The sequence below is a fragment of the Eleutherodactylus coqui genome, chromosome 8, assembly GCF_035609145.1.
Source record: "Eleutherodactylus coqui strain aEleCoq1 chromosome 8, aEleCoq1.hap1, whole genome shotgun sequence".
NCBI lineage: Eukaryota > Metazoa > Chordata > Amphibia > Anura > Eleutherodactylidae > Eleutherodactylus > Eleutherodactylus coqui.
This window is the reverse complement of record NC_089844.1, coordinates 117365895-117382204: the sequence shown is the minus strand read 5'-3', so window position 1 is coordinate 117382204 and position 16310 is coordinate 117365895. Positions and strand designations below refer to the sequence as shown.

At 41.7% G+C, this 16310-nt stretch overlaps 1 protein-coding gene across 1 annotated transcript in view; it reads left to right on the top strand.

Moving 5' to 3' along the window:
• The window catches only part of VWA3A (von Willebrand factor A domain containing 3A), a 74316-nt gene that overhangs the window by 31409 nt on the left and 26597 nt on the right, over window positions 1-16310 (top strand). Inside the window, exons 10-21 of the mRNA XM_066576283.1 lie at window positions 1944-2043; window positions 2138-2203; window positions 2315-2446; window positions 2912-3050; window positions 3792-3895; window positions 6201-6281; window positions 8459-8553; window positions 9741-9860; window positions 10847-10921; window positions 11815-11959; window positions 12119-12290; window positions 15024-15094. Of these exons, the coding sequence (XP_066432380.1) occupies window positions 1944-2043; window positions 2138-2203; window positions 2315-2446; window positions 2912-3050; window positions 3792-3895; window positions 6201-6281; window positions 8459-8553; window positions 9741-9860; window positions 10847-10921; window positions 11815-11959; window positions 12119-12290; window positions 15024-15094 (1300 nt within the window). The remainder of the gene's footprint in view (window positions 1-1943; window positions 2044-2137; window positions 2204-2314; window positions 2447-2911; window positions 3051-3791; window positions 3896-6200; window positions 6282-8458; window positions 8554-9740; window positions 9861-10846; window positions 10922-11814; window positions 11960-12118; window positions 12291-15023; window positions 15095-16310) is intronic.

Here is a 16310-nt window from a genome sequence, read left to right as displayed (position 1 = left end):
ACGAGGGTCGGACAGCCGTCCCAGTGATTATTGTTCAGAAAATCAATAAAATGAACCAAAGTGAACGATAAGCATTCAGTTTAAACGCAAGCCAGCGACTGAATGACAAACGAGAATCATTCAGTTTTAGCAGGCATAAAAAGCATTGTTGGCTTGTTCACGTCTTGTTGCGTTTAAACACTTCCCGCTCAGTGTTTGACATAGGAATGTGAGGCACTGAACGAGAACTGAACAATTCTCTGCTATGATCTGCCTGTCTAAACAGACTGGATGAGCGTGAATGAGCTGGTGATGACATCACCAGCTCGTTCGCACAGGAAAATCAACAATCGTGCATTTCTGATTGTGTGTAAAAGGGCCTTTACACAGGAGCAATCATTGCTCAGTGACTGGAGACCGAGTGGGGCAGAGATTGTTCCAGATTGTTCACAGTAAAAGATCATCATTCATAGATGAATGATGAACTGTTTACACAGAGTGATGCAACAACAGACCAATGATGATTTTTCAGGTCTGAATGACAGATCCGATCAGTCATTTATCGCTGATCGTTCTCTCACTGCATGCGTTCACACAGCACAATTATCACGCAAACCGCTTAATCTAAAGAGAAATTTGCATGATAATCATGCTGTTTTAAAGGGGGCCACAGAATTAAGTAAACTGGTCCCATTTAGTGCACTGTGCATACCGTGAAAAGAAAACCCAAAAATCAATGGCACACTTGCAGCTTTCTATCTCGGTCCATTTAAACGTTGTTAAGAGTTATACAATACATTTAATAGTGCAATAAATGGTACCATTGAAAAATATAACTTGTCCCGACAAAAAGAAGCCCTCATATTGCTATAGCAGCACAATAGATGCTGATAGGAGCTACTGGCTGAAGCACCTTATCTGTAATGCTGCCCTCCTCTGTGAAGCTGCAGAGTGCACCTGAGGCAACAGGACTAAAGGCCCAATTACACCAGCAGATGATCGCTCAAAGATCGCTCAGACGACAGTTTGAGTGACAGCTTTGAGCGATCATTTTGCATGAACTATTAAGTAGCTACTCAGCTACTTAAAAGCAATTAAGTGTGCAAATGAAGCCTTAGCTGAAAGCAGTTAATACCCTGAGGCTATTATCTGCACTCAGATCCCCATCGGGAAACAATGCTATAAGCACTCCCCGAGGAGAACTGCTGATAAGGCTGAATGACGATTTTTAGGTTGGACTGAATTTAACGATCAGCTAGCAGTGCATGAAAAGTGCACGATGGGTGCGCGTTTATACGCAACGATTATCGCTAAAATGATCGCCTTTTAGCGTTTTTTTAAAGCAATCATCGCTGCGTGTAAATGGGCCTTAAGTTTCCTCAAGATAGGGATGTCCCTGCAGCCACCTCATAATCACTGGTGTTACCATCTCAGCCAAGTTTGGACTCTCCTTTAGCGCTTCTTCACACAAGCACATGCGGTTCTTCATTCGCTCGGATGCACCATAAATGGACGATTTTCCGCGATCAAGTCACGAGCTTAATTAGCGTTTTCTCGTCCATTCATACGTCTGGGTGCAATGTTTTAGCGAAAAAATACACCGCAGCCAGCCGGCATAAATCCTCGGAATGACTTCAAATGCCTAAATACAGGCACCTGTAAGCTTTTTGCAGTGTTGGATGCTGCTAAACTGCCTCCACTGCCCCTTTTTTTTTCCCAGCTCCCATAGGAGTCTATGGTAGCTGCCAGCGTATATTGGTCAAAAGATAGATCCAAAACTATCTTTGTACCCATCGTATAATAGCAGACGCGGATTTCAGTTGTGTATTTTCTAAAATTTTTTACGGTGCAATGTTTTTAAACATAGGTCTTACATTTGATTGCATTCACCGGTGCTCTTTGTTATACTTCACATTTACAATTTGTTTTTGTTTTAAAAACTCTTCTTACTTATTTGCTTCTAGCCCTGATCAGACATCAGATGTCCTTACTGACTATCTTCTGCAATGTACTCTGGGAAAAAATCTTAAAATCCACATAGTTGCATTCGATAGCATTGGGCAGGTAATCCAGTTGTTAATTAGCCGCAGAATATTCACATATTATTTGATATTCATTGTGAACAATTATCTAACTAAGAACTCGTTCCACCATATAGGCTGATTTACAAGCCGTAGCGGCAGCAGTAGGAGCACATTTTCATTGCTTCTCTTCATGGAAAGAGGTAATCTATATCCCAGGTTATAGTTAATTTCTATCCCAATGACCCATCCCCATTAAAGTGTCATATTAACTAAAAGTACAGTGATAATGTTTTATGTTGCTTATGTTGCAGGATGAGCTTTATGCAAGCACTGATATTAAGTTAGTCTTCAGAGAGGTCCAGAAAGCAATAGACATCTTGAACAAGATTAAGGAGCTGCGGCAAGGAAAACCGGATGACACGTTTATCAGTATAATACAAAAGGTGAGCCACTGCTAACTTCTTGCTAAAGTCATTGGCCAACACATTAGTATTACATCCTGGAAAAAAACCAAGGGGGTCTCTTTATCTTGTTCTTGAAGTGATTGTGTCACAATGGACATCTGTAACCTGTCAACAGGATAGGTGATAAATATCTGATCATTGGGGGCCTGACCCCTGAAATCCTCATCGATTACTAGAACTGCGGGTCCTGAGCCCTTTGTTCTTCCTCACTGCATGATTGCAGTGAAGAGGAGTTTAAATGGAGTGGTGATTAAGAATGTACCTTGCTGCTCTATTCATTGTCTATGGGGCTAACCAAAAGAGCAAAGCGTTCTAGTCATCATGAGGGCCCAGCAGGATTTTTCCATTTACATTCTCCTATAGATCGTATCATTGAGAGATCGTAAAAAGTTGATTGTCCAATTCAGATATGTAAAATCACTATTGCAAAATATGTTTCCACAGATATCAAGTGAGGTTGCCAAAATACCTCCCTCTGCATTTCTTCCAAGACCACCCAATCACAATGCACCACTGAACATAACCATTCCTAATTTTTCACCCAGAACATCAGCTGAATGGCTCAGGAAAAATGGACTGAAAGGTAAAAAAAACGATTGCTCTGATTTTTTTTTTTTTTAAATGTGAAAAATGGATATTCTGTAAGTCTATGGTACATTGCGTTATTAAGGGTTGCGATCCCAGTTTCTCAAATTCTGATTCCAGTAGAACTAATAATCCCAGTGATCTCACGACTTGCATATTTCCTATTTTGTACTACGTTACAAATTAAAGATAATTTCTTTAATATGCCAAATAGTATCTGTTTCACAACTTCTCCAAAACGTATCAGGAGCATATAACGCCTTGTGACAGGTTTCCACATTCTGACATTGCCTAGCATTCACACTACTTGTCCCAAGCTCCTTCACTGCAATGTGGGTAACGTGAAGTGACAGACATACTGAACACATTTTTAGCTCTTAGCTGTAGTTTCACTTTTCTAATCCTCAAGGCTGACAAGTCTTGTAGTTAAAAAATAGCTACTAGCATTCACATTCCTATTTCACAATCACCTTATGGTTCATATCATGCAGCATGTACTTCATCACTAGGTGCCGGGACTCCTCTGTTGCCATTCCAACGAAAAGTTAAATGGCATAGTGACACAAGATTTGGATGTAGGTCATAAACCTGACACCTTCTGTAGCCCCTAACGCAATACCCTTTTAATATTAAGTGATCTCAGAAATCCTTAGAACTACCTTGACCAATGGCACATGCTGTGTCACGGTCAGCATTGATTGATACATGCATGAAATGATAAACATTATTCCTTTTGTAGCCAAAAAGATGACCCTGTATCAAATACTAGCTCCTAATGCTTATTCCGTGGTGGAGGAATTTGTGCCCATACTTCAAAAAACCGTCTCCTCTACACTTCTGGAGGTAAATGACCTGCTTTTTACAAAAATATTCTATCAAGTCTGTTAGATATTGTCATGTAAATTATATGCTGCAGTAGAAATTAGAGATGAGCGAGCATACCCGTTAAGGGACAATACTCGAGCGGGTATCGTCCTTTTCGAGTACCCGCCTGCTCGTCAGAAAAGATTTGGGTGCCGACGGGGGTGAGCGGTGGGTTGTGGGAGTGAGCAGGGGTGAGCGGGGAAGGGGGAGAGAGAGATCTCCCCCGCCGCTCCCCGCCCCACGCCGGCACCCGAATCTTTTCTGACGAGCAGGCAGGTACTCGAAAAGGATGATACTCGCTCGAGTATTGTCCCTTAACGAGTATGCTCGCTCATCTCTAGTAGCAATGTTAGAGAACATCTAAATGTGTAAAAAAATTAATAAAATAAATCAATAACATGAGTCGACGGATGCTATTGGACATATTTTTCTTCTTTCAATCTTGTAACACTAATCTTGGGATATATCGAGCAAGGGGAAAAGTTCAAATAGAAATACTTCTGTCATATCACTGTTTGGTTTAGGTTAAATGCACACGAGCGGAAATTCCACGGCGGGATTTCCCACAGAATTTCTGCCCGTGCTTGCTGTCATTGGATTGCATTAGATAATGCAATCCTATGCAGACAGCTGCGATTTGACCGCGTGAAAACTCGCACAGTAAACAAATCGCGGCACGTCCTATTTCTGTTGGAGCTTCGCAGAGGCCCGCTCAGAAACTTCACCTCTGACGTGCCAGCTCTGCTCTGCACAACACATAGCTTAGCACATAGCACCGTGGAGGAGACGCCGGAGGAGGTGCGCTGCGGGGGTCACTGCAGGGACACGGCTCGCATCCCGCTGCGAGAATTCTCGCAGCTGGATCCGATCTGGCTGCCTGCATGAGGCCTATAGGTAGTGACTGCAGTGATGTTAAATCTGTCATTTAGCATATTATTTAGTATGGTATTATTATTCAGAATTTCAGTGTGCTTTTAGCGCAGTATAGGCAAGTGAAAAGATTGTGTCTAATAGAACCAATAGTTTCCTATAGAACCGTTCTGATGTGAACGAGGCCTTATGAAGCCTATAGTAAGTGTAAAACCCAAAAAGGGTGTGGTGTTCATTCTTAAAAAAGGGGACAGGCACTGAATAGTGTTAACCAAACCCACTGATGGGTGTATTTTAGACAATGGCGTCTGAAATGTGTTTTTAGCTCTTTTTTCTTTTTCATGCTTTTTTATAATTTTTTGTTAGGGCCAGTTCACCTTAGTGTTCTAGGCTTGTGTCACACGAGCGTGTGCATGTCTGTGCACGCATTTGCACTATATTTTGGCGCTTCGGGGAAGGCGATTTTGTGTGCGCAACTGGTTTTTTGTTTTTTTTTGGCCGTAGCATATCGTTTGTCGTTCAAATTGTGCATGCAGAAAACTCAAATGACAATCAGCCTATATAAACAGGCTATCATTCATCTAAGAACAACTGCCTATTTACTGTGAATGGAGGTGGAAGCCAGAACGATCTCCAGCCTGTCCCGCCTCCACTCCGTGAGCAATAATAATTGCCTCTGTTTCTGGTTTCCATTAAAACACAGGATGAAATAGCGCTGTATGCTGAGTAATTTTCACCTGTAAAATGTTAGATGAAAACCGAAAAGATCTCATGGGGTCTATTCAGCACCGTTCAGTTCCATCATGGGACAGATCCCTTTGGCCAGTGGGTTCCATTTCCCTACTCCGGATTACAATGGATCAGGAAAATGGAACCCAAAACCCCAATGTGAACAAAGGCTTAGACTTTCTTTAGTCTCTCTGTATATATTATCTAGTAGTAGAGGGTATAAATCTGTTTACATTGCTCAATTCATACCTTTTAGGAGGTTTCACACTGCTGTATATGCAGCTACGCTCAACGCTATGGAGCATAGTTGCGCATGAATGTATGTTTTTCTTCTTCCTGGCTTTTCAAACTCCGTGCCATAGCGCAGGAATTTGAAAAGAACAGTGGGAAGATAGGTCCTGCCCTACATTCCCTCACATAGTTATTACTACGTGGAGGAAAGATGGGGCAATTCCTCTCTTTTCTCACCTGTACTATTAACGGGCGAGAATCCTGATAAAACAAAACCATTGAAATCAATTATTTTGCTTTGCCCCATCATGCATCTGTGATTATCACAGCCACATAATGGGAGAAATGCACACCCAATTGTTTAGGCCCCTAATGTTAACAATAGGGATTGTAGACATCGGTTGTTTCCTGTATATATGTTAGTATATTTTATTGAATTATTTTTTAATTTTAGCGAGCAATGATGCAGTTGGAATGGCACGATGGAACTGTTAAAAACGTTCATGTGGATCCCCGGGTGCTTTATGAATATCAGGTAACCCTTTTGATGATTTATTATGATATACTGATGACTGAGATGCAGTTACATGACCAGATTTTATGGTTATAAATGTATCAACAAATTTTACTTTGAACTTTTCTGCCAATTCACTCTAGATAAAGGGACAGTCACGGTGGGCACACAGTTTTGTCTGGAATTGGGACACTCCAATCACCCCTTAAGTTCCAACAGTGGGGAAGTCCTGCATATGCACTATTTTGCATCCTTTCTAGCTGCACCAAGTAGTGTCATCACTGAAAGAGGTGACCTCACCTTCTGCTTTAGAATTTAAGGAGTGAAGATGGACGGTCCTTAATACGCTTGTTAGGGCCTGCTCTGGGCACTACTGATAGTATTTCAGGTGGGTGGGGGAGGGGTTGTGTCCTGGCAGAATTTATGAGTTTTATGTGGAATATGCTGGTCAGGCCTGCAACACCAAGCCCTTATTTGCCACTAGGCACTGCAAGTTCAGTGCCTAGGGCGTGTAGGCTGAGGGGGCGGCCCCAGGGGCAGGAACAAAAGTTTACTGGGGGAAGAGGCGCATGTTCTGTGGCTGCCCACTCGCTGTGTTTCACTAGCAGTCACTTCTTACAGGACCGCATTCCCCCCCCCCCCCCCCCCCCCGCCAACTGCACACAGAAGATTCTTCAGGAATACTGACTTCTCTAGTCCTCCAGGTCTGTCTACGGTGCTGTATCCCAGAGAGCTAGAGGACTGAAGGAGTCGTGCTCCGCAGGGGAGGCACCACTATCTGACAGATCAGGAGCAGAAAGCCTTCACCTCCTGGAAAATAGTGTAGTCTGTGAGGTAAAAGGAATGGAAAGGGTTGGACACTTTGAGGGACATGTGAATAAGACATGAGAGGGGACACTGTAATGGGAGTGAGAGTACCATGAGAAGGACACTGACTAGTGTGGGTGGGGAGGAGAACACTTGAAAACTGGTGAGTAGGGGAGAAGAACATGACAAGATACTGTGGGAGAAGTGGAGAACATAAGAGGACCCTGCATGAGTGGGGGGAGGGAAAGAAAAGAACACTGTAAGCTACTGAGGGATGGAATTGATAAATGGACCTTTAGGGCTCGTTCACAGGGCTGTAAGCGGGTGTCTGTTGTGTAATACACCGTATATTTACACAACCAAAATATGCCTATTCTTTCCATATATCAGCCCTTTTGTGTATTTTTTGTCCATGTAAATACACCGCGCATATGGGTGCAAAAAAAATAAAAACGCAGAAGGGGCCATTATTTTGATGCGCAAATATGCAGTAAATACGCAGGTTACCTGCTTATTTGCTGCATATTTGTGCTGGCTCATTTACTTCTATGATCTATTGCGGGGCATAATATGCACCAAAGTAGGACATTTGTATTTGTGAATGGACCCATTGAAATCAATGAGTTCTATTCGCTGCGTATTACGTGCATAAAAATGACAAGGCTTAAATATGGCCATATGAACGAGCCCTAAGGATATATTCACAAGTAGCAGAAGTGATGAAGATTCTTCACAGTGGAAAATCAGCACCAAAATCCTTGTCAAATTCTGCACCATTTGGGCAGATTTTTACACGGATTCACAGCAGATTTCACCCCCTCCACTGAGATGGTGAAATTTGCCGCAGATCAGTGTCAAAATCCACATCAAATGGTACAGATTTTGACATGGATTTTGGTGCGGACTGCACAGAGTCTGCCAAATGTGAACATACAGTTAGTGGGGACGTGTTTAGGGTTAGTGCCTAAGGCATCATGAGATGCAAATACGGCTCTGATGATACCGTATCCTATGATGTGTAAATTATCTGATTTGTGGGTGTCAAAAATGACCTTACTGCTTTCCAATCAGTGACTTGGGAGTAACATGTGACTTCAGGTCCTATTCTCCACCACTCAGACTAGGGATGTCACAGAATAACTCAAATTTATCCCTATGACCAGAACCATATCACTGGCAGCTTACAGTGTTAACAAAAATATAAATATTTGTATCGAGTAGTAAAGCCACAAAAATGCCTATATAGCCTGAGAAAACCGTTATAGGTTTTAAACCCATCATATACCCAAGACAGGTAAATGTTATCTGGTTATTAAGAGAAACCCTATGCTGGAAAGAACTGCTTAATAACACTGTATGTGTTCCCTTTTATCTTCGTGTCTGATAAACAGCAAAAGTTAGCCAAAGTGGCACGGACCTATGAGAAAAGGATAGACTGGCTCACAAAAGGAAGCCGAAGACTGTGGGGAACAATTTGTGAAAAAAGGTGCTTCTAGATGAACATTTTGTTTAGCTAAAAAAAAAAAACTAATAGTGTGAGGCTACCGTATAATATATTGGAAATCATGTCAAACTGTGTACAAGTCTGTACTCTCACTGGCACTGGAGGCGCTGTCAGCAGTTCCTTCAGATTTAAAGGCCAAATACAATGTTGTTGTTAGCTGTTTAGTCGTTCATGACCGTCGGTGACCCTAAAGGCGAGCTCCCTCCCATGTTTTTCGACTTTGCACTGCTTCTTTCAGTTGTGATATCCATGCCAGTATCCACTCTGACAGTATCAGCCATCGTGTCCTTTGGCGGCCAGGTCTACTTTTGCCACTGATCTGTCTAAGCATTATAGATTTTGTAGTGACTCTGCTCGCATTACATGGCCAAAATCCGTGAGTCTGACTGAGTCTGGCCATCTTGTCCTCCAGTCATAAATCAGGTCTTCTATGATACAGGACTTCTCTGTCTGCTACTCTCGCCATCCAGGGTATACGCAGCAGCTTTCGCCAGCACCGCAGCTCACACGCATCAATCCTCCTGCAGCTTTTTTCGCAGTCCAGCTTTCACGTCCATACATGGCTATGGGGAAAACAATGGTTTGCACTATACTGCGTTTAGTTGCTATACCGATATTTCTGCTTTTCCAGATTTCGTCCATGTTCAGCTCCCCTCCAATGCTATCCTACGTTTTATCTCTGGCATAGATTATCCAGCCTAGTCAATTTTTAAATCAAGAAAGATGAAGTCTCGCACGCATCCTTTGGCCTCATTGTCGATTTTAATTTGGCCATTTTTTGCAATAGCTTGCAGCTATTCTTACTGTGAAAATGAATCCACCGTGAACCCCGTTATAAGTCAACTGGGTCGGTCATACAGTTTTGCTTACAAGACAAAACTAACTTAGACTTACATTTGAAATCTACAGCTTCTTGGTCCCATCCGCTTCTTTCTCTATGACCTATGTGTCTGAGCTACTTCAATAAAACATACAGTATGACCTACATTATGAGTGCTGTCTTTATATATTTCCATAATTTTATAATGCTAAATACGGAATTTATTATTCCATTTCCATTTTGTCACAGTAAAATGTGTCTTTGATTAATTTAGACTCACGTTTTCTAAAAGTGTGTGTGTGTATAATATATTATATATGGTTTTTACAAACTTTCTCTTCCTTTGAAGGGTTGTGCTGCTTGTGGACTTATCACTTGAGAATGCCATGCATATTATACATATTCAGCACTCTCTGCGACTTTTACTGGAAGAGCAAATGGCAAACAAGGATTTATTTAACATTATAGTGTAAGTTATGTGTTTTGTCTACAGTTAAAACTTAGCTCCACCTTGTAAAAAACTTTGCATTTTCTGTCCTTGTTGTCCTTCTCCCCAGCTGTCAGTAATTTACAGGATTCAGTGGCTATGCTGACTATACACATAATGCACACTGTAGTTGTGGTCTCTTGTAAGCTATTCTGTTCAGAACAGTGGACCACCTATGATACAGATAAGAAGTAGCAATATGTTGGTGTTGCCTGGGCATTGCATAAGACTAGAGCTATGCAGGTGAAAAGTTACCGTAAAGTTGTGGTCGCAGTACAGTCTCTACTGTTTCCTATTTTGAAAAAAATTGCATGCGACTTGCATGCAATTTTGACACGGTTGGAAATTTTACAGTATTCACAAAGTAAAGGCCCATTTACACGGAGAGATGATCGCTCAAAAATCTCAAAAAAGTGATCGTTTGAGTGATCATCATTGCGTCTAAACGCACAGCCATCGTGTCTTTTTGGGCACTGCTAGCTGATCTTAAATTCAGGCCAACCTAAAAATCGTCCTTTAGCCTTATCACGAGTTCTCCACGGGGAGTGCTGATAGCATTGTTTCCCGCTGGAGAACAAAGGATCTGAGGGCAGATAAGAGCCCTCGAGCTATTAACTGCTTTCAGCTAAGGCTTCATTTGCACACTAAATAGCTATTAAGTAGCTGAGTAGCTACTTAATAGTTTATGCAAAATGATCGCTCAAAGCTGTCACTCAAACTGTCGTTTGAGCGATCTTTGAGCGATCATCACTCCGTGTAAATGGGCCTTTACATGTAATGTTTTCCTTAGGGAATAACATTGCAGCCTCAACATACTGATTACTGTCATGTAAAGTAGCTGTTTATCTCCAATCGAAACTTGGAGGATAGGTGAAGATAAGGGAGAAGAAGTATTATTGGTAAAACTCAGTGTAGAGGAGATGGGTCAATGTGGAATAACAAATAATTACTTTTTTTTTATCTTGCAGATTCGGAAGTGATATACAGTTTTGGAAGGAAGTAATGGTTCCCATGACATCCGAAAATTTGCAAAGTGTATGGAAGTAGGTTCCTTTAAAAGATAAACTTTGATCTGGTCATAAGTCAGCTTAGAAGTTTGTTCAGGAGTGGAGATAATGGGGCTCATTAACATGTCTACTTGAGAAAGGCATTATGCAGCTTGCTTTATGCAGTGATATATAGAAGCTGCAGAAGCAAAATTGTTAACATAATCCTACGGCAGAAATGATCTTTCAGCCCAAAATATATGCATTTAAAAATAATTGACCACAAAGGTTTCCATAGCCTTTAAAGGAGTCGCCAGGGTTAGAAAAACATGGCCGCTTTTATCCAAACACGGTGCCACCTTTAGCCATAGGGTTTTGTGTGGCATTGCAGCTCAGCTCCATTGAAGTGAATAGGAGCTGAGCTACAATACCACACACAACCCACAGACAAGGGTGGCGCTGTGTTTTGAAGAAAGCAGCCATGTTTTTTTAACCCTGGACAACCCCTTAAGTCTTACATGGCAAATTTGCCTGGTTATCCAGTGATATAGTGAGCAGGTTATGATGCATCACTATATCCTCCAATTTTCCATTTTGGGCTTTAGGTGACCAAATTTTGTTGTCACTCAACTGCATCGGTGACTGCATTGGTTGTCACCAACCTATCCCAGAAAAGTTTACTGTGAAGATTACAAAAACTTTATCCATTTTTCATAGAAAGGAATACAACTAAGTAAGATGCATATTAACATTCTGTCAGAGGAAAGCAGACCGAGTTTTAATTTTGCCTGAGCTTTTGCAACTGGGTTTATTGTTTTTATATTAGTTTTTTTCTCATGTTTGCTTCCAAACCTCATTTAAGAGCTGTCATTACAGTGAATGTTTGCTGCTTTCGAGTTCTGGGTCTATTACATTTGATATGATTGGTAACTTATTGTCTTTTTTTGCAGGTGGCTGCTGACTTTGGAATGTGGAGGCAGCAGGAATGTTCTTGGTGCCATTAAAAGAGCTATAGAGTGCAACTTCATTGATAAGGAAAACCACGAATCCCAGGGAATATATTTATTTACTAGTGGTATTCCAGATCAGGAATTGGTAAGTCCTTGCAGCTACACATTTTGTTTTTAATATTACAAAAGATCTAAGAAAATCATTGTGAACAATAGCCATATTAGTGAATAGGAACCCCCTCTCCATAGGGGCTACCTCTATAGACCCTGATGTATTTAATTGCTTCCTTCTTTAATGCTACAGAATGCAGTTTATGCCTACTTGTCGGAGGCAGTCACCGGATGTGATCTACAGCTCCATGTTTGTTTATTTACAATCACGGAAGACATTGACAGTGACAGAAGTGAGGCAGCACGTGTTTTACAACACTTAGCCCATGTCACTAATGGAAGGTTTCACTGGTTCGATGACAGAGGTAAGAAAACAGTAGTCACTTCTGAAATCTATTAGAAGTAACTACTATTACAATGTACATTAGGATGACAAATGAGAGTCAGACCATATCAACAAACCTCAGTACTCCACCTCAAGGGGTTGTTTAGGGTTAGATAAATATGGCTGCTTTATTTCAAACACAGCACCGCCTTTGTGGTATTGCTGCTCAGCTCCATTGAAGTGGATGAGAGCTCAGCTGCAATGCCAGACAACCCACGGACCAGAATGACATTGTATTTGGAAGAAAGCAGCCATGTTTTTCTAACTCTGGACAACCCCTTTAATGCTCTTACAACCAAATGGATGAGAATCCCTGCAGAGGTTTTGCAGACTTTAGTGAAAAGCTTTACCAGATGATTTGAGGCTTCTGTATCATAAATTGTATTTCTATGGCTTTTAAAATAAATCAATTTCATAACACGTGATGTTCAGATGTCCTCATCCTTTCGGCCATGTAGTATATGACAGATCATATAGTATAACTAATTCCTTTCAGTGCATTTGTACAGTTTTCTAGATTTTTTGACAGAGGGGCTGAGCTTTATATATTGTAAAGTTGTCCATAGAGAGCTGAAAACTGGTCAAAACCTTTTCTGGCAGTTTGACTGGAAAAAATACAGCATAGCCAATCTAACAGGTGCAATATTACTAGCTATATTTGGGCAGATTTACTATTGAAAATTCAAATTTTCTGACCCAAATTGAGCAAGGAAACGGTTTTACATGGTTTGTGCCACCTTTATTATGTGTTTTTAGACACTTTCAGACAGTTTTCACGACTTATCTGACAAAAAGTATGGCTTCCTAAAAAGGGGAAGAAGACTAAATGCACCATTGTGTGCCAATAATTGTGCCGAATTTTGGCATAATTTTTGTCGTATACTAAATTAAGTAATAGGTTGTATGAAGTTAGACTAGACAGTTTAAATATATACCAGATTTCTAATTCACAGAGTCACTGTGATAAATCTGGCACATTTAAAGACTGTCTAGTGTAGGTTTGCCCTGTTTTAATTTTGTGGTGCATTCACACACGGCAGATTTTGGTGCAGATCTGCACCAAAATCCACATTAAAAGGGCAGCCATCAGGTTTCTCTCATGGAAACCTCCGTCAAAATCCTACATAGAACATATTTGGTGCCACAGAGACTGCACCACCAGTTCCCATCTTCCTTCCCACTCTGTTTCCGAGGCTATCTGGTTTTGGGCAGTATGTTTCAGACCTGGTGGTCCTGTCCGGAGGTGGAGAAACTGTGGACACAAATTCATAACTTACTAAACCAACTGTTTGTGCGTCAAATACCTAAATCACCCACGGTCTTCCTCCTGGGATTAGATTCAGAGCCCAAAAGCTTATACAGTAAATTTGTATGGCCGCAAGGATCTACATCGCCTCTAGATCGAAATCCCTGAACCCCTTTCCCATAGGTGATCAATAGAGTTTCTACAATTATGCTGTAGGAAAGGATCCATGCTATTTGGACGGATACCTTAACGAATTTCCTAGCCACGTGGCAACCCTGGATTAGCTATCTCAAAGTCACAGGACTACGTCACTTTTTCTCATCTACCTAAAATTCCCCATTGGAAGCCGACTCCAATTCTTTACTAGGCTACACCAGGGAGCAGATCTGGATCCTTGACGACCCCTGTCTTATACCCTCTGTTATCCCCTTCCAGTACTTCATACTAGGGTTAAAATGCTGTATTAAAATCTAGTTGTGTTAAGAAGTAGAGATGAGCGAGTACGCTTGGATAAGTCAGTTACTCGTCCAAGCGTGCTCGGGGGGAGGGGGGCGGCGGTGGTGAGCGGGGGGGGGGGGGGCTCGAGAGAGAGATCTCTCTCACTCACCCGCCGCCCCCCCCCCCCCCCGAACACGCTCGGGCAAGAATGCAGTTACTCGAGAAGAGCGAGGCTTGCTCGAGTAACTGACTTATCTGAGCGTGCTTGCTCATCTCTATTAAGAAGGCTATAATTGGCCCCTGCGTGGGGACGTAGGAATGTTACGTTCCTGTACCACCTTTAAAAATATCTTAACAAAATCCGTTCAAACTAAAATCCACATTAACCCTTTCCAATCCACTGTCTGACGTCTAAAGACATTATGATTTAAGGCTGTACAGCTCCGATGTTGGAAGACGTCTGTCGAGGTTCTCTAACTGTATATTGCCGGCCTCTCTGCTGTCGGAGCCTATCTAACGTGTCACCTCATGCAGTACTGGCTTTAGCCAGCAGATAGCGCTGTTGTATAACGGCAGAAAAAGAGTAAGCCCCCTAGGAAAACCAGGATACAAATTGGATTGGAAAGGGTTAAATTCTGCACCGTGTTGCGTGGATTTTTCATGTGGATTTTGGCAAAGATTCATAGCAGATTCCACTCTTTCAGTTGAAGGGGTGAAGTCTGCTGCGGATCTGTGCAGATTTTGATGTAGAATTTAATATCGTCTTTTCGCTGAGGAAAATCCGCACCAATTCCCCTACATGTGAAGGTATCCTTAGACAGTATTAGTAAATCTGCCTTTTCTATCTACAGCATTTAAAAATATTTTAACCATTGCAAAATCAAATTCCACTGTTTCACTCTTTCAACAGTAAAGTGAAACTGACAACTGACACTAGCTATAACAGCAGCATGTATTTCGGTCTGTCAGACATAAGATGACTGCTTTCTCACTAACGTTTGTAGAACATTTTTTGTATTCCCTTTACAGGTGTGATTGAAAGTGATGACATAAGTTCTCTTGTTTCTGAGATGGAGAAAGCTGTTAACTACTCCAAAAAGGTAAGTACAGTCTTATATCCTCTTAGGGTGCTTCCACACAAGTGAAATATTTCTGCAAGATGCACCTAAAGACGAAGAAAATTCTGCACAAAAATCTGCATGTCTGCATTGCAAGCTATAGAGTAGAAATCTGCAGCATCAGATGAAGCTGTGTCTTTAGGTGCATCTTAGATGCATGTGTGAAAGGTCCCTGCAAGATGCAGCCAAATCCACAGCTGCTTAATTCTACACCAAAAGCCGAAGGTCTAACTGTTGAGTTTGATGTGGAATTGCAGTCCAGTTTTAGGCGGTTTCCCACGGGACGGAAATCCCACGAAATGTCCGTAGCTGGACCAGACGGAAATTCTGTGAGATTTCCACAGCTGTAGTTCCGTGGGTTTTGAAGCGGCTTATTCATAGAGAGAAGAGAATCCGCAGCAGAAACAGCGATACAATTGACATGCCGCGGCTTTGAATTCCGCGTAGCATGTCAGTTTCAGCACGGCTTGGCAGTGCAGCGTGTGGATGAGATATTTGCAAACCTCATCCACTTTGCTGTTTAGCCTCAGGTTTAGGATTGCAGGCAGCTGTAACAAAATCATTTCCTATTTCTGCTCAATATTTGGCTCCTGGTTTTGTGGACCTCTATTACAGTGGTGTCACATTTCCACATCCAAACTTCGGTCACTCTATGGATCAATGTTCTCCATGCGTTTCTGTCTTTCACCGCTTCTTTCAGTTCTAGGATTGACATGTTCGTGGTGGCCTTGATTGTATTTAGCCATCTTGTTCTTTGTCGTCCTGATCTTCTCTTTCCACTGACCTTGCCAAGCATCAGTACTGTTTCCAGTGAGTTAGCACACATCACGTGGCCACAAAAAGAGAGCCGCTGTTTGATGATTTTGCCCTCTAGTGATATTTTCAGTTTGACGTGATCTAATGCTACCTTGTTCGTTGGCATGGCGGTCCGAGGTATCCGTAGCATTCTCCCCCAGCACCATAGTTCAAACGCATCAATTTTCCTTCTGTTTTCCTGAGCATCCAACTTTCGCAACCATACAGTGGGGGAAAAAAGTATTTAGTCAAATACCAATTGTACAAGTTCTCCCACTTAAAAAGATGAAAGGCCTGTAATTGACATCATAGGTAGACCTCAACTATAAGAGACAACATGAGAAAACACATCCAGAAATCACATTGTCTGATTTTTAACGAATGTATTTGCAAATTATGGTGG